Source organism: Staurois parvus, unplaced genomic scaffold, assembly GCF_062004578.1.
Source record: "Staurois parvus isolate SC_StPar_1 unplaced genomic scaffold, SC_StPar_1.0 ptg000276l, whole genome shotgun sequence".
In the NCBI taxonomy this organism is placed as follows: domain Eukaryota; kingdom Metazoa; phylum Chordata; class Amphibia; order Anura; family Ranidae; genus Staurois; species Staurois parvus.
In genome coordinates, this window is record NW_028318072.1 from 2,901,154 (window position 1) to 2,926,414 (window position 25,261).

The following is a 25,261-nucleotide window of genomic DNA, read 5'->3' on the forward strand; positions in this document are numbered from 1 at the left end:
GTTGTCGCTTGTTGGCATATTCCGCTCGTTCAGATGCTCCTTCTCCTGCTACTCCTCTTCACGGATTCCGTCAGCAGTCTTTCTTGGAATCCGTTTCCAAGAGACAACAGTTTGCGAGCACGCACCCGACGGTGCAGAAGCTGAACGTCCTCCTGTCCAAGTTGCTGCTGCCAGGCTCGTAATCTGTCATGCGCCCCTGTACCGCCTCCTCATGCTGCTGCCAGGTCCAGAGTGTGTCATGGGCCCCCGTACCGACTCCTCATGCTGCTGCCAGGCCCGTAATCTGTCATGGGCCCCTGTACCGCCTCCTCATGCTGCTGCCAGGTCCAGAGTGTGTCATGGGTCCCTGTACGGCCTCCCATTGCTGCTGCCAGGCCCGTAATCTGCCATGGGCCCCCGTACCAACTCCTCATGCTGCTGCCAGGCCCGTAATCTGTCATGGGCCCCTGTACCGCCTCCTCATGCTGCTGCCAGGTCCAGAGTGTGTCATGGGTCCCTGTACCGCCTCCCATTGCTGCTGTCTCCATCGCCACACTCTGCCATGTGCCACTTTCAGGTCTCCTCACACTGCTGGTGGTTTCCATTTTTGTCATAGGGTGCTGTATGGCCTCCCATTGCTGCTGCCTCCACCACCACACTGTGGCTCCACACTCTGGTTTTGGCCCCGTGACTGCCCAAATGAGTGAAGTGTGCGGTGATTCTAAGATCGACGGCACTCATCTGCATGTCATACTGACTGTCAGTATTATTTCTCTTCCCCAGCAGACTCCAAGGGCATTTAAATTAAAGGTACAGTGTTCTGCACTAATATAAAGGCTCTCTGAAGCCTAGAAACACCCTTTTATAAGTTAAATTCGCAGCGAATATATTCGACTCGAATCGAAATTTTTTCACGAATTCGTCGAATCGAATTTTTGAATAATTCGCTCATCTCTAGAAATAACCATACAAAGGTGCTGCGCTATGCATTGAAAAACATATACAATCTAGTACACTAAAGTATACTTAAGAACCACTATGTGTTAACATATTTTAAAAAGCCATATCAGTGTATATTATTACACGACAATGAATGTGTCAATAAATAAATAATACTGACAAACAAATACAAAGTCCAAAGTATAGTGTCCTTCAGTGCAGAAAAATGTGCTCCTTGGTAATGCAGCTAGATCCACAAATGTAATGAACCACAGTCATCAGGTGAAGTGACATCTGTGAAGAAAAACATCTGTGAAAATCCTCCTCCACTATGCACTCACCAGAAATAAAATGAACCAGGTTTATAGGAGAAAATCCCTCTAAGGAATGTATTGCTTCTCCACACTGAGAATGACATGAGACCTTGCGATGATGGATCCCAGAAGGAGAGCTCACAATACAGAGCCCAGAAATGAAGGTATATAGTGTAGTATTTATTGATAAATATTAAAAAACACATCCACGTGGAAAGCACAACATAACAGGTGGCCGCACTTACAAATATGGCCGCCGGACCATCAACATGGACTTGGTGGCGTGATGTTAGCACGTAGGGGGAGGAGCCTACATGCTGACGTCATGCCACCAAGCACGTTTCTTGTCAGGACATGAACTGAATGGCTCCTTCTACTGCTTCTTCCTCTCACACTCCAGCCCTGCTGTACAAGAGGCTAATATTTAGATACATTTAGTTGCACTGCTGACATTTAAAAAATATTAATGTATTATTAATTAATGATTTAGTGCAACCAAATATGAACAATTATACAAGCAAATCAAAACATAATATAAAGTCCTTGAGACATACTGCATCCAACCACCAAAGTGTTGTGGTAAATTGAAATATCTTCCAGTGCATCAAATGCCACTTGTGCTGTGCATGCTTCCAGCTCATGCAGAAAATAAATGCACACTTTACGTACAAAGTTATCCTTGGTACTTGAAATAAGTGGTATTGAGGCAAAGGTCCAGTAAGGAACATACTTGGTCTGGTATGAGTTCTACTGTCAAGAGTCTTCTCTTGTTTCAAATGTTTCATTACAATCTCAGTAGCAGTTGGTGTACAAGTGGAATTGTCTCTTCTAACACTATCTTCAATCCACATACTTTATTTACAAACTCTTTGAAATTCTGAATATTGTGTCCTATGTTGTCAACTAAGGGTGATATGATAGTCTCCAGACACTTAGCAATGGTACATGTGATAGAATTGTTGCTGCCAACAATTGGTCTTAGAATGGCACCTTCAATGTGTATCTTATGGAAACTGTACAGAGGTCTTATCAATGGCTTTTACCTTTTCTTGCTGTTGTGTACTGTCTTATTTTTCTTGTACCAGCTAGCGGGGTCCCTCTTAAGTGTTAGTATTACCTTTAAGGAATTTTAAGGGGAACCCCACCTCCCACAAATGGGGAGGAAAAAGTGCATGGGGTTCCCCCTAAAAGCCGTACCAGGCCCTTTAGGCCTGGTAGGATTTTTAAGGGGAACACCACCCCCCAAAATGGGGAGAAAAGCATGGGGTCCCCCTACAATTCCTACCAGACCCTTGATCTGAGCACAGGCCTGACAAGCTACTAAAGTGGGGGGCGAGTGATAGCCCCCCCTCCTGAACTGTACCAGGCCACATGCCCTCAACATGACACCTTGTCCCCATGTTGATGGGGACAAGGGCCTCTTCCCCATAAGCCTGGGCTGTGGTTGTCTGTGGAGGGGGTGACTTATTGGAATCTGGAAGCCCACTTTAACAAGGGGGCTCCCAGATCCCAGCACCCCCCCCCCTTGTGAATGAGTATGGGGTACATAGTACTCCCACCCATTCAACAAAAATTTGTAAAATGTGAATAAAAACACAACAGTTTTTGGCAAGTCTTTAAAAAAAAAAAATAAAAAATGGTTCTATCGTCAATCATGGTGTCCAGCATTGTTATGCCGAAGCCGACTTGCTGAAATAAAAAAATAACCCAAGGAGTGCTGACCCACCAAGCACTCGCTGCTATCTGACAATCTGACATTTGCAAGTCAGATGTAATTAATTGAGCAGTGCTACGGTGACGTCACCGCTAGCTCTGGCCAGCTGTGCTGTGATTGGCCAAAGCATTGCACCTGACCTGTGGTTACTTGCATTCAACTTACATTCGACTTTTCATTTTCCTATTAGACTTTCATTTCCTTGCTATTAGACTTTCACTTCCTCATGCAAACAACTTTGGGATTTTTCTGCCACACACACCACGGATCCTACTGACAAGCAATGTATTGGGCATTGCATTATGTACCCCTCTTCACTGCTCGTTGTATTCTTGGGGGTGTTTTATATAATCCTGATTCCTAAATAAAAGCAGCCTAACTCTAGAGGTTGTTAAACACTAGGAAAACAGATAAAATACATACATTAAATACATACTGTACAATAAAGTTGCTTAACCCTCCAAAGAATTTTCATTTTGTCCATCCAGTCCTGAAAGTTACAGGTAAGCGTTCTCTGATTGGATGAGGTGGAGAGGCAAGGCAATGATCCACCTTATCCGGTCAAAAAATTCTTTGCATTCAATGAGAAAACAAAGCATTCTCTGAATGGCATTCTCTGTACAGAATGAAGCAGGGCAGCTGCTCAGCATGGGACTTGAAAGCTAATGAAGATCACTGGAGTGCAGGTGTCTACTACAGTGATTTCCCTCTTCTAGATGGATCCCAGAAGTATCGTATGTGCATAGTTACAATTTGACTATGTAAAAAATGCCATACCTAGAAGTCTTCTATAACACTCTGTAGCACCCTCCTAGATAGGCTGCTAGGATATTATGTAAATTTAGTTCTTTTTGGCTTCTCTGTAATCATTGGAACAGCTGTTTATTTCTTATGGCTCTTCTGAGTTGCACAAGCTACAGGTTTGATTGCTTTCCTCTGCCTTCTGGAAACTTCTGGAATATAGGAGGTAGAGCAAGGCAAATGGGTAACATGAATTTTTATTGTGCTGCAGCCAGTCCCTGGGGGTGTGCTCAGTAGGTGGCCGTAGAGCACATAAATAGCCTAAAACCTGGAGAAGCTCTGTTTTAGTCCTGAGTCTAACCCTGCAGGAGGAGATCTCAGCCTGAGAGGCTCTGCCCATCTGGGCAAACTGCTGGAGTTTCCTGCATGTACATTGAGGTTCCAGCTGTGGCATGGCTCGGGGGCCTACTTCTAAAGATCCTTTTTCTGAAGCCAAACGAGAACATTTCAGCTAGGGACTTCATCTGGAGAGCTCACTGAAGAGTGCTCAATGGAATGTCAAAAGGGTCCGGCTGTTCTGTGGCATTGTGAGCATTAACCTCTCCCTTACTGAAGAGTGTCTGGTGGATACTAAAAAGAGGCATCTGGCGATCCTGTGACATTCTGAGTACTGACCTGAGCTCAGGGTTCTAGTGACTGTGTGCTGTTTCCTTTGGGTAGAAGAGCCAGTGGTTATCCTGACTGGGATAGCTTTTAAAAAGGACTCAGTTCTGCCATCTGTATTTGTTCCTGCATTGTTCAGAAAGGCTTAGCAAAGTTAACCACCTCCCGTCCGGCCGTTGTATATAAACGGCCGGACGGTGGCAGTGCAGGCTTGGGTGGCCGTTTATAAACATCCTCCCCGCACCCTGCTTGTGCATGCTCCCTGGGAGGGCGCAACACCGCAATCCGGTGCCCGCTGTGTCCTCCGGACACAGTGGAACACTGATCGTCAGACGGAACCTCTGTACGAGGTCCCGATCATGTGATCACTGATTGGCCAATCTGTGATCACATGCAAAGTAGTAAGCAAGATGTCGCTTGTGACATCATTGCTGACTACGTGTGAATTCTGTGAATGATCACAGAGGTCACATGGTACAAGGCTATTCACAACAGCCTTGTACCATGTGATAAGCTGTGACCAATCACAGCTCACTCAGTAGTTCTCAATGGCTGCAAGAATACAGCCAGAGAGAAGGAGAAATGATTGCTTTTACATCCTTTGTGGGTGTAAAAGCAATCAGTGTAAAAAAAAAAAAAAATCTTCATCACCCCCCACAAGTAGTACAGTGTCACCATGGTGACACTGTACTGCTAGGGTGACAGTATGTAAAAAAATAAATAAATAAAACAAATATTAAAAAAAATAAAAAATGTAAAAAAAAAATGTTTAAAAATTATAATTTTGGTTATAAACTAATTTGGGTTATTTTTTTTTTTACTTAAAATATAACGGAATAAATTTTGGCCAAGATTTATGATTAAATACTATTTATTTGCAAAATTGTATAAGAAAAACACTTTTTTCAAAATTTTTGGACTTTTTAATTTACATAGCAAAAAAACTAAAAATCCCAGTGGTGAATAAATACCACCAAAATAAAGCTTTATCTGTCTCAAAAAAATGCTAAAAAATTCATATGGGTACAGTGTTGCATGACCGCGCAATTGTCATTCACAATGTGATAGCACAGAAGGCTGAAAATTGGCCTGGAGAGGAAGGGGGAAAATGTGTCTGGACTGGAAGTGGTTAAGTGTTCTCTGATATTCACTAAATGTGGAGTATTCCATATCACTTTGCACGCCATTCAAGTTCTTCAGCAATATATCCTAAACAGACATCTACTATACTGAGTACTGAGCCAAGGGTGAGTGAACTGTTGCTGTGTGCCTGGCTGCCTTTGCAATAGTTTTGAGAATGAACCATTTAAATTACAGTGGCTTGTTCGGGGATAGAGCTACAACTCTAGAACTCATTGAGAAGTATAAACCAGAGCACTGTGCTTTATTTTGCAGGCGTTACTATTATTATGTTTGTTTCAGTATTTTTTTTCCTGTTAATGAGTTTTAAAGAATTCAGCTGACTGCTCCTCACTTTGTTACTTTCACTTTCGTTTTATTAGCAATGTTCTGAATTCACAAGAACAGATAAGAAATCAAGACATGTAGCACATAACAAGCATGAACATGTGTCCAGACTATGCACAAGAAAATAGTTGAATAATCTGATGATTAATGATTAAAAGCATGTTTAGCCTGGGTTCACATAAGTGTGGGGCTGGTTTGCAACATGATCTCAAACCCCGACCAGCACAACTTCATTCAGCGGTTCAGGTGCGAATTGTTAAAGTGTATTTGACATTGTAAATTGCACCTGAACCAGGCTGAAAATTTTTTGAAATCGCACTGTGGCCAGCCTGTACATATGTGATCAGGCTCCATTGAAAAGCCTTTTGGTTTACATGTCATGCAAATTGGATGCAGTTTAAAATACATGTGAAGTGGGGCTAAAACAATCCCTCATTCAGCTTTAGGCACTGTGGACAAATTAATCTTCACTTTTCACAGCAGAGGCACTGACAAATCTTGTCCCTTTTTTTCTAGGTAAAGTGGAAACTTTGCATGCTGCCAACAGAAAGTGCTTGTAAGTTGTTAGTCTAGGTTAACTCCTTTGCATTGCAGTAATCAAGGTGTTATTACAACACACAGTACTACACAATGCATGAATTTGTGTGTTGCATTACCATTCATTTTGAGTACTGTAAATTCACATGCCTGCATTGCAGCACACAGTGAGGTTCTCACCAAGTGACAACCAAATGTCTTCAAGACCCCAGTCAGCCTTCATTTTGGAGGAACAGCAACTGGGCAATTGTCCAGCATTTACACATGCTCTGGATGCTCATATTTACATCACATTTCAGAGGATTTTAATGAATGTAATTATTTATTTATTTCAGGTACTTATACAGCACTGTCAATTTACACAGTGCTTTACATATATATTGTACATTCACATCAGTCCCTAACCCTCAAGGGGTGTACAATCTAAGGTCCCTAACTTACATTCATACTAGGGCCAATTTAGACAGGATGCAATTAACCTACCAGCATGTCTTTGGAGTGTGGGAGGAAACCAAAGTACCCAGAGGAAACCCACGCAGGCACAGGGTAAACATGCAAATTCCAGGCAGGTGGTGCCGTGGCTGGGATTCAAACCAACGACGCTAGTACTGCCAGGCGGAAGTGCTAACCATTTAGCCACTGTGCTGTCCATGTGTAATTGCATGTGTTCACAATGCAGAAACAGGTTCAGAGGCTTGTTTAAGAAGATCTTATCATTTCTCCAAAAAAAAAAACAACAAAGAGGTATTACACTCCCTTATCTGGTGGTCTTTGTCTCCTTCTGTCTCGTACCTGATCGGAGAATGAAATGATGAGGTTGGCCTCTCTTGTATCTCCAGCCCAGGTCCTGAAGGTGGAACAGAGGGTAATGAGGGACAGGAGGAACATAAGCATGGTCACAGGCAGGGGCAGACTGATCATTTGGAAACTCGGGCACTGCCCAAGGGCCCGGGGTCAGTAGGGGGCCCCATGAGATGCCCCTGGTATCTTTTTCATAGGCTTTTGGGCAAGGACACAGGGGCCCCATGATCCCCCATTGGCCCGGGGGCCCCATGAGTTGTCAGTCCGCCCCTGGTCACAGGAACAGCCGAGGTCAGCAGCAGGTGGGCAGCGAGGTACAGAATCATCAGGCAGAGACATGAACAGGAACAGAGCCAGGGTCAGGAACTAGCGACAAGACAGAAGCAGGATCCAAGTTCAAGACAAGCCTGGTCAGCAACAAGGGAAACAGCAGAGTAGTAGCAGGACACAGAGAACAGCTGAAAGTCCAGTCAGCACTGACAGTGAACAAGAGCATCACTTAAATAGCCGTATGGTGCCAGAAACTGTGGGCACGCTCCCATGTGCGCGCATTCCTTTGCGCATGCATGAGCCTATGCTCATTTCTATTAGCGATGTGCCTATACTCATTTCTATGAGTGATGCTATGTGCCAGTCGCTGTACTTGCATTCCCTTACATCTCACTGATGTTCCTTAACACCTACCTTCATTCTCTCCCAATGCTGCATCTGTCAGAATCTTAGGCAGGCCATACTTTACTCATTTTTTTTTTTCAACCAGTGAGTTGAATATAAAAATGACCAAATTGCCCCATCCACACACACAATGTGGATAGGTGAATCCTTCCAGTCAAAGGCACAACTTGCAAGGTTGACTTGGGGCCTCCCACCAACACCTGCTGCTTCCACTGCGCACTTGCCCCACCACCCTGTGTAGGTGAAACTGGAAACTCAGAGTTTACTAAAATTACCTACTCAGGGTAATGTGGCAAGCATTTTCCCCTTTTTTCAATATTTTTATTTTTTTTTTTACATTTTTTTTTTGTTTAGGAGCCCCATTGGGGGGCTTTGGTGAAATATCAGGGGTCTAAATAAACCCCTGATATCTCACTTTTGAGACAGAGAATGCGATTGAGATTCCTCAGTATCTTTTTCTGCAGCCTCAGCTGCACTAGAAGGTAATGGGATTGGAAGTGCTCTGTGCTGAATGACTTCCTGTTCATTCACAAACTGAAGCATAGTAAACACAGCTTACTATGCTTCAGTATGAATGAACACAGTGAGTGATTGGTTCACTGTGTTGATTCAGAAAAAGAAGGGGATGGTAAATTACATATTTATCTAGCCTTTCCACCGTTCTCAGTGAAGTAGCCGGTGGGAAAAGGGAGCCACAGTGCTGCGTCAAGAGTGCACAGGGGGCTCAGGCAGCAAGACAAACAGGGACAGAAGGGGAGGTGGAGCAGCATTTACCAGACCCAATCAGTTGTATTTTCCTACAGCAGCTGAATGCCGGCAAGGGGTTGGGGAGGATGAGATGCGGGCTTTCAGCTGCTGCAGGAAAATACAGCCGATTAGATCTAGTAAATGCTGCCCCCCACCGCACCTCCTGTCCCCATGCTCCAGGGGGCTACATGGGCCCCCTGGAGCATGGGCGAGGTCGCCATTGCAACCCTATTCCTAAGTCCATGCTTCAAGTTGAGTCATTGTATTCTGACAGTGGGGAGCCTTCCCTGTCGTCAGAATACACTGATCAGTGCTGCCGGCTATAGCCAATGGTACCTATGGATTGGGAAAACTCCAACAGGCAGGATGTACAGAAGTTGTTCAGTAGATCAACTTCTGATCAATCAGCCTGCCCATACATGTACTGAAATTCAGTCTCTCCCTGCTGAACCAGACGAATTTCAATTCATGTATGGCCAACTTTAGGCATTCAACACTAAGAGTTTAGCGTGCCCGTTCCCCACAAACAAGGAATATGTGTTGTGCTGTATTGTAGTGTGGGTATGTTGACACCTACTGTACCTGTGCATTAGGTTGCCTTTACAATTGAATTCCAACCCCCACACAAGACAGCGCTGTCAATAGAGAAGATAGAGCCAGTCCCGTACACAAACTGCATCAGTTTAGCAGGGGGCCTGGATGAATTTTCGGGTGCAGATGGAGTAATCCTCTGTGCCGCAGGTCTCAAAAATTAAAATGAAGTGTAAATCCATTGTCAACCAGGATACCCACACAGCCTGGTGACATACCAATAAAAAAATCATGATGACTCATTACAATTCCACTGCTACACATAAATGAGAGGATGTTGAGCTGTCATCAGAATTATAAGGGAAGGGGTGGGGGTGATGTAACCTCTCAGATCCCCTTTCATATGTTCACATGCCTGAGGATTCTTAGTCATGTACATGATTGGGCCAGGTGAGATCAGTGATTGGTAAGGATTCAGCAGGTGCAAGCATCCACTGCTTCCTTAGCAACCATTGACAGCTGGCAGCTGTCACATTTATCCATGCCTAAACATGCGGCATTCAGACGAATGTCCCAACTGCCAGTGTTTGGTCTGAACTTATGTTTACACATTGAGCTCATGCCTACTCTTGATTATTTTACTATGTATGTTACATACACCTGACTTCTGCACTACCAACTTCTGACATCTGCACTCTGTGCATTACCAACTTCTGACATCTGCACTCTCTGCATTACCAACTTCTGACATCTGCACTCTCTGCATTACCAACTTCTGACATCTGCACTCTCTGCATTACCAACTTCTGACATCTGCACTCTCTGCATTACCAACTTCTGACATCTGCACTCTCTGCATTACCAACTTCTGACATCTGCACTCTCTGCATTACCAACTGCTGACATCTGCACTCTCTGCATTACCAACTGCTGACATCTGCACTCTGTATGCAGGCTCAGGTTTTAAGCCTATTCCATTGTAATGCAAGTTTACCACGCACACAGTTTGCTGCTCCTCCTCTTTCTTTTCCTCGGTGCCCAAATGGGTAGGGGGCCTGTGATGCTCGGTGTATAGGGTCCAATGATTTCTAATGGCGGCCCTGATCACAGACTGCATCTTTTTGCCAGCCAGAAACCCCTATGCCACCCAGAACACCCTGCCAATTCTATAACTGCTCCCTCCTTGTCGCTAAATAACCCTGCCACGGATCCCCCTTTTCATCTTTGTATGAAGGTTGGGTGGGCCTGGGATTTCTGGCATCTCTGCCCACACTGTGTTTAGCTCCACCCACTCTCCACCCACTCTCAGTACAGCTGACGCGTTTCGAAGGACGTGCCTTCTTCCTCAGAGCGGCTCTGAGGAAGAAGGCACGTCCTTCGAAACGCGTCAGCTGTACTGAGTGGCTTCCTCCATGACGGGATTCGCATTGGCATCTTGCCTTTAAAGTCCCCTTGAGGACTTACATGCTTGTTTTTATTCGCTGTTTGTGAGTACCATTCTTTTATTCAATAAATTTTTGGTTACTGAGGTAATGCGCAAGGTTGGTGCGCTTCTCTTTTGTTGTTCTCCTTCACAGTTTTGTTTGGGCTTCCCCAGCCTTGATGTGGAGCTGCACGACCTTGTCTATTCCGGTGGTCCCTTCCTTTTGGAGTTTGATTCCATCTACTTACCACCGGCCTGGGTCCCGGAGCGCAGGAGTTATTGCATTTGGTTCACTGCCAATAAAATCAATGGAAGTGCATGATAACCCACATAAAATGCATTAATAACACACAGAAAGAACACAAAAAGATGCATGACAGTGGAAGCTGTACAGTGCTATACAATGAATGCACTTTACCGGTCCTGTGTCTCAGTGCAAGTCTGTCAGCCCATTCAAGCCATGCACATCCACAATGGGGAAAAAAAAAATCACAAAGTTCAGGAGGGTGGACAGTGCCAGCAGGTAAAAGTAATTATCCATATAAATTTATATATACTATATATATATATATATATATATATACACACACACACATACTATATTACCAAAAGTATTGGGATGCCTGCCTTTACACGCACATGAACTTTAATGGCATCCCAGTCTTAGTCCGTTGGGTTCAATATTGAGTTGGCCCACCCTTTGCAGCTATAACAGCTTCAACTCTTCTGGGAAGGCTGTCCATAAGGTTCAGGAGTGTGTCTATGGGAATGATTGACCATTCTTCTAGAAACACATTTGTGAGGTCAGGCACTGATGTCGGACAAGAAGGTCAGGCTTGTACTCTCTGTGCTGTTGTTCCCAGTTGCTTCCACTTTGTTATAATACCACTAACAGTAGACCTTGGAATATTTAGTAGCAAGGAGATGTCACAGAAGGACTTACTGCACAGGTGGCAACCTATCACAGTACCACACTTGAATTCACTAAGCTCCTGAGAGCGACCCATTCTTTCACAAATGTTTATAGAAGTAATCTGCATGCCTAGGTGTTTGATTTTATACACCTGTGGCCATGGAGGTGATTGGAACGCCTGAATCCAATGATTTGGAGGGGTGTCCCAATACTTTTGGCAATATAGTATATATATATATATATATATATATATATATATATATATAAATTCAATTCTATTTTAGTAGCATTTTTTGGCTTGTTCTCAATACGTTTAAACTGCTGCATGAAACTGAGACTACATTCCAAATCAAGAGCTCAGTGTAAACTCCAGCCCAAGTTTGGATTTCTTTCAGCCATACATACATATGTCATTTATATACAGATTTATTGGCACATGGTGCTTTGATCACACTTCAGTACCTACTATTCAGTCATACTTTTGCAATCTTTTTATGTGTCTTTATTTCCTTGTTACGGAAATTCCAGTATGCAGAATAGAAAGGAAAGTAGGCGTAGCATTTAAGGGGAATGCCCCATCATGGGCCAGCCCTCTGCTGAATATAAACTTTACACACATGGTTATGTGTACACATTACAACTATACACACCATGGGACTAAACTGCAGCTCAGCCAAAGAGGGTGAGTGGAGACAACATGAAATATGTGTGCATGTTTTTGCATGTGTGTCTAAATACAGGGAGAGAAATAAAAGGAAGAGAGAGGAAACAGAATGCGAGTGTGACTGTGAGACAAAGGCAGGAATATGAGATTCATTTATAATATAAAATTGGTTAAGGCTTCATTTACGTCCTTTGTGCAAAACAGGAAACCAGAGCTATAATCTGCTAAGCTTCTTCCTTTTGTTAGATTTATTTGTTCTTTTTCAGTTTTGTTATACTATAATGCAATTTTCCACAGTGTCGAACATAAGACATGCTACACACTACATAAAACTAAAATGAATTAAATGTACATAATAAGTCATATTTTTGTTAATATTTTGTTAGTAACAAAGCATATATTAAAAAAAAGCCATACATTTAACACAGTGACAGCAACTCTACAACACTCCAGCAGGACATCAATAAAATCATCAGAAGCGTCAGCCTAATTTAAAGTAATTAAAACATTGCATTTGGTGCATTGGGACTGATTTACTAAATGAATAGTCACTGAGCTTAGTGAATAAAGTGAAACTATGTTAACTAAATCCTGCTCTTTTTATTTCTCATGCATGTAAATGGGTATTTAAACAGAACATACTTTCACTTTATTTGCTAAGAGAATGTACACTTTGCAAAGGGAACATATACATCATAAGTCAACAGGGTGTACACCTTTTATAAATCAACCACAGATTATTTGCTGTCAGGGAGAATTGTGGAAAAGAATCTATTGTGGGAAAAGTAAGTATGAACAAATATTTATTATTTTTAAAATCTGGTGTGCTTCCTTTTTTGCACACTGGGTACTGGATTGGGGCATTTGTTGCATCTCGTGCAATTTGGTTATGTTCTGCGCTGTTTTTGTAAATTTTGTAAACCTTCAGCCTGGGTTCACATGGAATTTGCACCAGTTTTTGTGCGTATTCCGCACTGCATCATAATCACACCCCATTCATCCAAACCACTGCGGGTGTGTATTTTAAGTTAACAACACCCCGAAATTGGTTTGCAAAATGCAGTGCAATGTGCAGAATCAGATCACATGGGTGTGAATACCCATGCGATCTGATTCTAGTGCGGATAAAAAACAGGGTCCTGCACTATTTTGGTGTGGATGTGGTGCGACTTGAGCCATACAAAATGTATGGCTCAAATTGCACCGCACAGAATTCGCATTTGATTTGCACAGGAATACGGTGCACTTTCTGTGCAAATCACATACGATGTGCTGCACTGCAGAAGTGGGAACCCAGGCTCAATGAAAATCTATTGAACCAGAAATAATATTTATAGGTTTATTTTATAATGCAAAGTGCAAAGTAAACCTATATTTAGATGCACTTGATGCTGTAAACCAGCAGTCTCCAAACTATGGCCCTTGGGCTGAATGCGGCCCTTTGCACTCTTTTATCTGTCCCTTGGGACACTATTCCTCTCACTGATACCTATGATGGGGCACTATTCCTCCCACTGACACCAATGATGGGGCAGTATTCCTCCCACTGACACCAATGATGGGGCACTATTCCTATCACTGACACCAATGATGGGCACTATTCCTCTCACGGACACCAATGATAGGGCACTATTATTCTCACTGACACCAATGATGGGGCACTATTTCTCCCTCTGACACCAATGATGGGGCACTATTCCTACCACTGACACTAAATATGGTGCACTATTCCTTCCACTGACACCAATGATGGGGCACTATTCCTCTCACCAATGATGGGGCATTATACATTCCACTGACACCAATGACAAGGCACTAACGTAGATGGGACATGTTCTACTTTAACTGGCCACAGCCTGGCCCCCTGAGAGTCTGAAGCACAGTAAACTGGCCCTTTCTTTAGAAAGTTTGGATACCCCTGCTTTAAACCATTGCTCTTCTGAAAAATGTCTGCCATTTTTCTGAAAGACAAATCAGGCAGATGTCCTTATCTGGAGTATGGAAGCTCTCTGTCAGCACAGCAGCCAAGCTCATTTCATTTTCAGATGGAGAGCTTAGCCATGGCAGCATTCCCTCCATGTTTCTCCCATGACAGGTTTTCTGTAATGATAGGTGCAATCTAATTCCTATGGGTTGCGTCTCATCATTGTTACCAAGGAAGTTAACACAATGACAGAGGTTTTCCACTTACTTGCCATCTACTGAGAAACACATGAATGCAACAACTACAATGACATTATAATTATTAGAGAAGATTCTATTTCTCATCCAAAGGGAAGTTCCCAAATAAAAAACTATACGATGATATGCAATGCTTTTTTTCACATTTCTGTTGATGTACATCATAATCTGTAACTGTCTGGCTGTACAAGCTCTGTAAAATTTTTCTTTAAATGTATCAGTATCTAAACAGGTAAAACAATACATATCCAGTCAGGGAAGCCTTTGTGCTCAATAGTTTTTGGTAATATTAAATGAGCTTGTACGATCAGATTGTAACATGTATGGATGGCTTTAAAATGTCAGTAAACTCCAATATTTATTTGTGATTATCTCTTTAAAATTATTTCCTCTACCTATGTGCTAAAGAATTCCATCCTGTACCTTTTTATTTATTGTAAATACTTGTGACATTCCCATGAACCCGCCTATTGTCAGTGTCAACACAATAGTGACCAATCCTCAGACTGCTGCCCTACTGCTGTTGCATAGGGATTGATTTACTAAAACTGGAGTGAAAAATCTGGTGAATCTGTGCATTGTAGCCAATCAGCTTCTAACTTCAGCTTGTTCAAATAAACTTTGACAATAAAGGGTCATTTCAGATGGGGTAGACCCGTTTAGTGGATCCACTTGCCCACAAGGTATTTCTCTGCTGATCCCTGCTGAGCAAGCGGATGACAGGTCTGTGTCTGCTCTGTTGCTGCAGAGCAGACACAGAGCTGCTCGCTCTCCTCAATGGGCAGTCGGATGAAAATAGACTACCTGTCCATTTCCATCCGATCCGATGCACGGAAGGGGAATTGGACCCCCATCCGATCCATCCGTCAGATTGGATGTCGGCGGGTGTAAATGGACACACGTCCATTTACACCTTCCACTCCATAGAGGAGAATGGAGGCTCCAATCAAGTCCACCTGAAAAACGGGCAGGCGGACCCAGTCGGAACATCCATCTGAAAGAGGCACAAAACCTGGAAGCTGTTTCTATGCAGAACTGCACCACATTTTTTACTCTCCAGTTTTAGTAAATCAACCATACACTGTGCATACTTTGCAAATAACCTGTTGGGAATCCATTTACTTCCTATTTTTTTCTCAAGCTGCCCCACCTGACTTGCAGGGTAGCTCCAAGTGTTTGAATGACATCAGTTCCCCTCCCCCTGCTATCCATCCCACTTGATATGAATGGATGAATGAATGAAGCAATGAATTTTGGATAATCCTAAAAGTGCCTCATACTCTCAAACCAATGTTAGAAACATCCTGCTTTTGCCCAAAGCCCGGCGACACAGGCCCTGAAACCCAACTGAACTCAGTTTGTTTTCTTTACAATGTTTCCACAGCCCTTCTATAGAGTAAAAAAAACCGTCCCCTGGTGCCACCATGGTTGACTAAGGTATTGTAGATATTATGGCTGCTTTCTCACCTTTTAAACCCAAACATCTACTTGTGACCCCCCAATGACAAAGCAACTTGACACTGCCCCACTTACTCCACCTGAGCCCACCCAGCTCCACTCTGCCACACCTGAGCTTCCTCCAATCAGATAAGGCACTTTACCCCTTTTTAAAACAACCTACTTCATTAACCCTGCATTACTCCAACCTATCCTGCAAACCTAGTCATGTCAGACCTTCCTCCTATGCTGCCCATCTAGCTTCAGGCCTTGTTCTTTAGAGAGGAGAATTGTTCTGTGTGGAAGCAGTGGTCTCTTGAACAGGTCAGACACACCTTCTGCTGAGTCAGAGCTAAAGATTTCAGATCAGCTGATTGCAAAGTTGTAGGTCTGACTCTACAGGGTGTGTGTTGAACCTCTGCAGAGAGTCCATTGCTTCCACACAAAGAGCTAGGGTCCTTCTGTACAACAAACTGGCATGGGAAAGGCTTTTCTACTCTGTGGTAGGCTGTGAAAATGTTCTAAAGGAAACAAGGTAAAACCAGGTACCCCCCTCCCCCAAAAAAAAAAAAATTGTTTCAAATGTGAAGAGGGTGGGGGGAGGAGAAATAGCGGAAATCCCCCTTTTGAGTGAAGTTCCACTTCAAAGGGTTGATGATTTACCAGTTCACCAATCCATAAAGCATGAGTTTACATCAAACAGGTCACGGGTAGAGTGAAATTATCTTTTAAAAATTCATTCATCCAGTCATTTGTCTGAAGTAAAACCTGGTTACCTGGTCTTGAGAAGATATAAAATGCAGAAATGTTGTGCAAGATATAAGGAAATGAGGCTCCGGAATGTATTTAATAGCATAAACTGAATGAGAGAACACTCACCAGGGATTATTTATAAAGCTGAAGCAAACCTAAATTAGACCATGACAGATTAGAACTCAACTATTCCAATGCTGTCGAATAAAAGTGGTCATAATAAAGAGTTGGAAAAAAATAACAAAAGATAATTATCCCAGATGCATTAAAGCCTACTCCCGCATTTTGACAGAGAACTCTAGCTCTTTCCATCTACTATATGACCAAAGGTATGCTATATGGTTATAGAACAAAGGAGGATATAGAGTATGTTGCAATGTACAATAAATAGGGTTAACCATATAAAGCACAATAGCTTCCTATGACCGAGAATCTGGCAACTGGACCTACTTAGTTAATATGTAACTCTTATTAATACAGAAGTACTCATACAAAGAACACCTGCTTAATGTAACCGGATACAATTTAGAACTAGGATAAAACTGAAACTTTGAAACTTACTTCTATTCATACAAAGTTTTTAGAGCGACATGCTGTATTTATCATAGGTTTACTGCTACTTATCTCATCCTGCCATATAACTACACCCATAGAACAATCTGTTAACTGAATCCCATAGACCAGATCTTCAAACCCACATTTTATTGTTGGCTGTGGTTGTATTTTAGTGATATGTTAATAAACGAGGGAGTTTATATGTTTTAAAATGTAACTAATCTAACTAATCAGATTAAAAAGCGTGTGAACCTACAACTGCTAATGAACTACATCCTGGTACTGTATTTTGTTATAGTGGTCTATAAACTAAGGGTGCCTACAGCTTGAAGTACTGACCTATGCTCCCCGATCCACCTTTTGCTTTGGGCATTAACCCCTAGCTCTCCTCACATTTAGAACATATTAGCTATATATCCTACCGTTTTTTTTTTGATCCTTACTTATTTTGTTTTTACCTTCAGAGCTCTCTTTTCACCCGTACTGCAAAGGGTCTCATATCTCCCTGAACCGCTGTCTCCACCAGGCAAGTCGATCCCACAGCTTCCATGATGGACTTGTCTTCTCTAAACGCCCACTGCAACCCAGAGAAAAAGTCTGCATTAAAGTTCTGGAAGAAGAGTTAAACTGGCATGGCGCTCTAAGAGTGGGCTTTACCACTGTGAATCCCAACACAATCAATGTTAATTCTTTACCACCATTTGCTTGCCCAGATATTGTTGTGAATTATGGGTTCTGGGCCATAGGTATACCAGAGGAACTTTGTAAAAAAGGAGCTGAACTGCACTTCTGGATCAACCGAAAGGGACAGGCTCTCTGTCAAGGGTGGCAGAGTTCTCATCCCAGGATGCTCTTCTCAGGGATTCCTAAAAACACTCCTGTCTGGGTCATGCTGGATGTCTATGGCAAGACAAAAACCATCCAACTAATTAGTGAGTGGTCTAACTTGATCTTTACATTTTATTAGCAGTTCCAGGCAGTATGAAAGTTCTGAAGTCCAGCCAAAACTGATACAGAATCTCCAATCTTTTTTAATTTGTATCTTTGAGGGACACACACCGTAATAATTCCCTCTCTGACTGACCATACTGCTGTACAGCAAATGAAATACCAAACAAATATTCTCCTGCTACTTTCTCTTTTATCTAAAACAAATAGAGAAGCAGTGAGAATAAAACCCTTTTGCAATAATTGTAGTTTTTAGTGGAGCTAGAAACACAGGTAAAGATATTCTACTTTTAGCATTTCGAAGATGATTTAAAGTTTAACTATGGGAAAAATAAAAAATAACGTATGATGGAGTCTGCCAGTAGCATTGACACAGCATTTTCTTTTTTTTTTTCTGAGCCCCCAACTTCACCCCCAAAACATTGTTTTATTATCTGTTGATCCTGCCAGTAGATCCATTATAGTTTCACTTTAGGTATCAGGTCAAACTATCCAGCAAATGTGCCAGTTATAGGATTGTGGTTATACAGTATACTGTAACTGTATAGTTATACAGTTTAATAAGGTTGGAACAAACCATATAACACTTCTAGTAGGTGCTTACAATGGTCAGATTTTGTTCAGTTGGCCTAAACTTTTTCCCAAAGCTGCAATGGCTTAAAATGCATTAGTTGGAGTTAGGATCTATTGGCAGGAAAGGGTAAATCTATTTTACGGGGGAATCAGAAAAACAAAAGTGTTGTTAATGCTTTTGACAGACTGTGTCATATATGTAATTTTTTAATTTGCCCATAGTTATACTTAGGGGTCTATTTATAGAAAAAAATTGCTGTTCTAATGTCACAGCAATTGCAAAACCGTAAGCCCCTTAATGTGTCTAATATGTATATTTCAAGTGACTAAAATATGGTATTTTTCTGAAATACCACAATCAGGAAAATACCACATTATGGCCACTGGATAGAGCTGAGATGCATAGGAAGTAAACATGTTAGAAACATAACGGAAATTATTGCCAATGGTTGTATAAATGCTGTGACATGCTGTGTTAAAGTTGGAGTATGCATATGAAAAAATTAAACAGGTTTTGGTGGACTTAGCTTTTAATGGTAGTATTTTATTTTTTTTATTATTCTAAAGCTAATGTTAAACTTTATCTTACAGATGGCCAATCAAAGCAAACAGAATCTCATTGTTGCTGCCACCAGCACCACTGCAAAGGTGAGTTGACTTCTTTGTAAAACTTCTGATGTGATATATTTTTAAAAAGCTCTTACTATGACATCATCTTCCAAGCTCAGAAAGAGGGTCTCTGTATTCTTTATTTTTTGTGTTTGGTACAAATGGTTGCCACTCTGCCTTAATAAATGTGGGTACTTTATAGTGCTGATTATGTTGATTCAGTAAACATTTATTTTTCTTGTGAAGAAGTTGTTGACGTGAAACTCTCCTCCTTACCACCTACACTCAACTGGACACTTTAATAGGTTCACCTATTCAATTGCTTGGTAACACAAATTATTAATCAGCCAATCACATGGCAGCAACTCACTACATTTAGCCATGTAGACGTAGTGAAGATGACTTGCTGAAGTTCAAAATGAGCATCAGAATGGGGAAGAAAGGTGATTTAAGTGACTTTGAATGTGGAATGGTTGTTGGTGCCAGACAGGCTGGTCTGAGTATTTCAAAAACTGATCTCCTGGGATTTTCACACACAACCATATCTAGGGGTTACAGAGAATGGTCTGAAAAAGAAAATATTCAGTGAGTGCAGTTGTGAGGACAAAAATGCCTCATTGATGTCAGAGGTCAGAGGAAAATGGGCAGACTGGTTGCTGCGACATTCAGATGGTACAGTCAGAATTTGGAATAAACAACATGAAAGCATGGATCCATCCTGCCTTGTATCAGTGGTTCAGGCTGGTGGTGGAGGTGTAATGGTGTGGGAGATATTTTCTTGGCATTAGCAAGGTGTATCTAATAAAGTGGCCGGTAAGTGTATGTCGTGTCTTCTTCCTAGATCACACTCTCTTCTTGCTTTGTACCTTCTAGAATAACACCTGCTAGTTTAGTATCTGGTCTCCCTTATCCCTCCCTTATCATTAGCTATCATTAGCATTTAAATTACTTATAGTTTAGTAGGTCAGACTAGTTTCATTTTACTCACATAAGCACTTACTTATATAATTACTTCCTTTATTACATAATTTGACCTATGCTTTAAAGTATATATAGTATGTGATCACGCCTCTCCACCCAAGCTACATAGAGAGTAAGTTAATAAAGAAAACCTACTGATAAATATAATTCTGGGATCCAGGACATTTGGTATCATTTTAGCCGGGAATGATTTTTATAATCAAGAAATGTATTTTGCGTGAACCTATAATCAGAGGGGCATCATATGGTACAAAAATGGATTTCTTCCTCATTCATTTAAAAACAAATACATATGTGTATATGGTGATAACACCATAAACGTCTTTTCTCAGTTGATTTTGAGGTGACATATGACAGCTACTTGCAATGAACAGTGGTCAACAGAAAACTGTTCTTGCACAGCACTGTCTGGCAAGGGTTCACACTATGCATTTTCAAACCCTTTAATTAAGCTTCACTCTAGATTACACTTTTTTTTTAGGTATATTTACATTTGTTATCTCTAACTAATAAATAGGCCATTGTAACATTCCTGAGATTGCCAAATCATGCGAGATTAAACTAACATAAATTATGCAGTGCCAGTGGGAGCCGGGCCCCTGGGATTTGGGCCCAGTACATTTGATACTCCTGTTACTGTTATCATTTCTAACTACATGTACTGTCTCCTAATAGAGATTTCCATGAAGGAATTCCCCTCCACCCATCTACTCATTAACTTGAAAGTCCAGCCAAAACTTTTTTTTTATTTTAGTTTGGATAGAATCTGTAAACAATAGAACCTCTGTCTGGGTTTTACAGCTACCTGGGCTCCATTAGAGACTTCCATTCTCATCCTGCCATGGTGACAATGGGAATAGCTGCAGCAATCACACAGATAGCAATAAAAGATGATGGAACAACTACATTTTCCCTAAGCTATGAAGAAAGAAAAAAACATTATTATTTGCTTGCTGAGACTGTTGTCACCAATAAAGTCAGTAAGGGAAAATCTCTCTTGGAGCTATTAATAGCAGTAAAAACCTAAAAAGGGGTATAAATCCTTCGCTACTTACCCAAAACTAAAAAAAAAAAATATAGTATATTGTTTTGCCCTCCCCCTTCTTTTTCCTCCCCCTCCACCCATTCTATGCAAACTGTTCGTTTGTCCCTTATAAAATATACATATGACATGAAAAACTGTAAATATGATCAAACTGAGAATTTTCCTGTATATTCTTTATGAATCTGTATCTCCCAAGGATCCCAAGTTCTATTCTCCCTAGAAAGACTATCTGTATAGAGATTGTAGACATTTGGGTGGATTTCCACCAGATTTCCTATCACAAGCAGAAAACCTACAGATGGATTAAAGTATAACTAAAGGCAAAACTTTTATTTTAGTTTTCGATGGAGTGGAGAGGGATTAGAATGCTTGTCAGTTTTAATAGCTGTCTCTGGCCCTGTTAGATTCACCCTCTCTATTTCAACTGTTTGCCATTATTATTGAAAGTGAAAGTAACAGAAAATACCTCATTTTGGGTTGTCCCCAGAAAAGTAATACAGGGAAACTTTTCCAATAAGGACACTAGTCCTATTGACCTGGGAGTCCCCAAGGAATTCCCTAAATTTGCAGGGATTTCTTCTTTTTTCCGGTTTAAATCTGACAATTAATAACCCTCCCATCCAGCCTGCTGGATTTTTAGCATGTGATTACTGCCTATAAGTCACTAGCAGTAATCATTGTGTTCTGCTAGCTGGAAAGCTTCACCCGCTGAGAGAACACAATACCCACATCAACACTGTGTTGATGGTGGAATCAAGCTATTTTCTCTCCTGCAACTCATGGTGGAAGGAAAGAAAATAGGTTCATCTATGGCTTACAACAGAGACACAATTGGACAGCAGCAGTGGAGAGGGTAGTATTAGATAGACTTTACATAAGTGACTAAAAAATTAAAGACTTACTCCACCTAATACATTGTTAAGCAGTTATATAATTTTTTTTCTTTTGGGAAATGAACAAAACCTCACCATTGTAAGCACTCCTCTCAGTGTTAAATGGTTTGTATCAACTTCTAAACTTCAAGCTGCTGCACAGCTTGGTAAGTTAAAGGAAGTTGAAAAACAACAGACTTACTGGCAGGATGAACTAATAATAAAATGAATGAACTAATAGTGAAACTATGTTGGGGGGGGGGGGGGTTAAAAAAATCAAAAACTGCTGTTAATGTTAGTGACAAACTACATTTTATATGTCATTTTTCATTTGGCCTTTTGTACCTTTTTAAGACTGTCTGCAGCAGGGACTATTGTTAATGGTTTTGTGAATTTTGTAAAGCCATTGAGGAACATGCTGCTGTTATATACACAGAATAAAAACAGTAATATTTGTGAATGATACTATATAATATACAATTTTATGTCCTGATACCCAATAGTCCATCTTTTTGTTAGCATCTGGGCAATCAGTCATTATTATCAAATATCTACACAATAGGGGTAATTATTTGTCACTATAAAAATGTGTTCTTGTGTATATTTCGCTAGGCTGTCTGATTTTTCTTTTTAATTCATAATTTAACACTTAACATGTTTATTTGTACATTTTTCTACAGGGCACCCAGAAATATGTACAAAGAAGAAATCACTGTCAACTTTGGACAAAACTTCAGATTCCAGGGTCCAGTATCTGCACAAACCTACAAAAGACTTGCACTCAGAATCAAGGTGCCCTCCATTTTATGAGGAGGATGTTCCTCTCTGTGTAATCTGCCAGGACAGATTAGCGGACACTATGTTGTTACCCTGCTTGCACAGTTCTTTCTGCGAAAAGTGTACTGTGAAGGTGAAAAGTCAGAATAATCTCTGTCCATTGTGTCGTCAAACCATTGTACAGTCACAGAACATTGAAACACTACAGCTGTTCAGCAAACTCCTCACAACCGTCTAACTTCAAGCTGTGCTTGGCACAAGGACACTTTAAAGACTATTCTACATGCTAAGGACATTATTGCTTCACTTAATGTACATCAGTCTATGTTCCTAATCCTAATATGATTACTAGAATATCTTTAGGAGACCTTCACCATGGACAAGTTCATCTAAAATCAATGTTAACTGTAAGGGAAGATTGGTCCAAAGAAGGTAGAAGTATGTAAAAAAGATAGTGGAATTAAGAACAAAAGAAGGTAGAAGTACACAAAAAAGAAGGTAGAATTAAGTAGAAAGGATGGAAGAAGTAAGTGGAAAAAAGGTAGACGTAGGTAAAAAAGAAGGTAGAAGGTAGAAGTACTGTTTGTATAAAAGAAGGTAGAAGAATGTAGAAAAGGTAAAATTATGTAGAAAATATAAAAGAAGTGAGTTAATAAAAGGGAACTGGTGGAGAGCAGCAAAGAAGAGTGTACACAGAAGGAAAAAGAGTTGGACTGAGAAGAACAAGAATGGAGCTTTCATCGATCTGTCATCAGGTTCTCCATGCTAAAGCACATAAAACATTTTTTTTTCTATTGAAATTTAAAAAGAGAAATTGTGATGTGATGTACTCTCGTTGCACAAGAAAAAGAGATGAGGCAAAAAACTATAGTAATGTGAATTACAGTATAATAAAGCATAATATAGAACAAGGGTTAAAGAGGAACTCCAGGATAGGCAATGAAATCACCCATTAGTACACCCCTGTACACAAAACACTAAAAAGTTAATATATTTGTGAAATTCCTTATCATTGAAGAGAAAAGCCTAACTGAATTTTCAGGAAGTCATCTCTGTAATTCAAAAGATAACAGCATCTGCTCTGCCAAGGAAGAAGTGTAACAGCAAGGATTACATCATATCCTCTCCTCTCTCTCTCTCTCTCTCTCTCTCTCTCTCTACGGGAAAAGGAAATTACAGTTCCCATCAACCACAGGGAATTGTAGGAAATGTGGATGGGTACACCAGGGCTGTGCATGTTGAATGTGTCTGAGGGTCTGGTCCACCCACCACTGCAAGTGTTGCTGAATTACATCACTGCATCCTGGAGAAAGAACTATAGAAGGGATGTGCCAAGACTAGTGGCTGGGGGAATAGGAGGCATAGCAGCCACCGGTCTTACAGACAGGAAACCAAACAGAATGAATGGTCTCATTTGAAAATAAATAGTCTATTTCAGAGCAACTACTGAGTGAACCAGAAGATGGAGAACATATTCAGTGAAGGTAGGAAATCAGCAACAGGGACATGTAAAGAAGCTTTTGCCGGAGTTCTGCTTTAAACAATTTGAAATGGCTTTGGCTATGAACATTTGTGATATGAATTTCTGATTAAAAATATGTACCTAAGTATCTACAAAAAAACATTTCCAAAGAATATAACACATGATATTAGCGTATTTATATAAATTGTAGCTGATCTGTGAAAGTCAGGTGACTTAGCTGGAAATTATCCTTAAGCCACCAATAGTCTGCAGTATTGAATGTACAAATTTTGAATGTAATGCACTGTTCAGGGATTATCAATATTTTCAATAAATGTGAATTTTTTAAAAGAGAGGTTTAAGCGAGATGTAAATACGTTTTTATACTTTCTATTAATTTTATACTAAATGTGTTTAAAGTCAGAATGAGAAATATATAACTTTTGCAACAGATATCAATAAAGATTATTTTAAATCTGTAAAATAGTGAAATTATTGGAGTACCTGTGGTCAAGAAAGTTTTTTGGAACAACTAAATCACATTAAACACTCATAGAGCAAGTAGTATTTAGTAGTGGGTTTAGCATGTAAACCCACATTAAAGTTAAAAAAAGCGCCTAACTTCTGTGAATATACCCTTTTTTTCTTGCGGGTTTCATATCTTCTGTTCCTGCTTGGTGATCCAGGCAGTATGAGCCCTCCTCGGAACTTTATACACTGCTCAAAAAAATTAAAGGAACACTTTGAAAACACATCAGATCTCAGTGGGGACAAATATCATGCTGGATATCTATACTGATATGGACTGGGTAATGTGTTAAGAATGTAAGAAAGCTCCATCGTTTGATGGAAGAGAAAATCATCAACCTACAAAGGACGAGATTCAAAGACACCCCGAAAATCAAAGTAAAAAAAGCAGGGTAGTCCATTTTGCTGAAGTTTAATGGCAGCAACTCAAAA

The 25,261-nt window shown here is 40.8% G+C and overlaps 1 protein-coding gene across 1 annotated transcript; it reads left to right on the forward strand.

Annotated features, from left to right (window-relative positions):
- The first annotated feature begins 12,091 nt into the window (after positions 1–12,091).
- Positions 12,092–24,785, forward strand: NEURL3 (neuralized E3 ubiquitin protein ligase 3). The gene is made up of 4 exons (XM_089681673.1): positions 12,092–12,126; positions 17,499–17,966; positions 19,147–19,203; positions 22,743–24,785. Exons 1-4 carry the CDS (start codon positions 12,096–12,098, stop codon positions 23,075–23,077), a joined length of 891 nt encoding a protein of 296 aa, XP_089537799.1. The 5' UTR covers positions 12,092–12,095; the 3' UTR covers positions 23,078–24,785.
- The last annotated feature ends 476 nt before the right edge of the window (positions 24,786–25,261 follow it).

What these genes read in the sequence shown, in the direction of transcription:
- NEURL3 (XM_089681673.1), top strand. Translation starts at nt 12,096, where the DNA reads ATGGGACTAAACTGCAGCTCAGCCAAAGAGG. An exon ending in AAAAACCATCCAACTAATTA is followed by an intron (nt 17,967 to 19,146) that starts GTGAGTGGTCTA and finishes TTTATCTTACAG; the next exon opens with ATGGCCAATCAAAGCAAACA. An exon ending in CCACCAGCACCACTGCAAAG is followed by an intron (nt 19,204 to 22,742) that starts GTGAGTTGACTT and finishes ATTTTTCTACAG; the next exon opens with GGCACCCAGAAATATGTACA.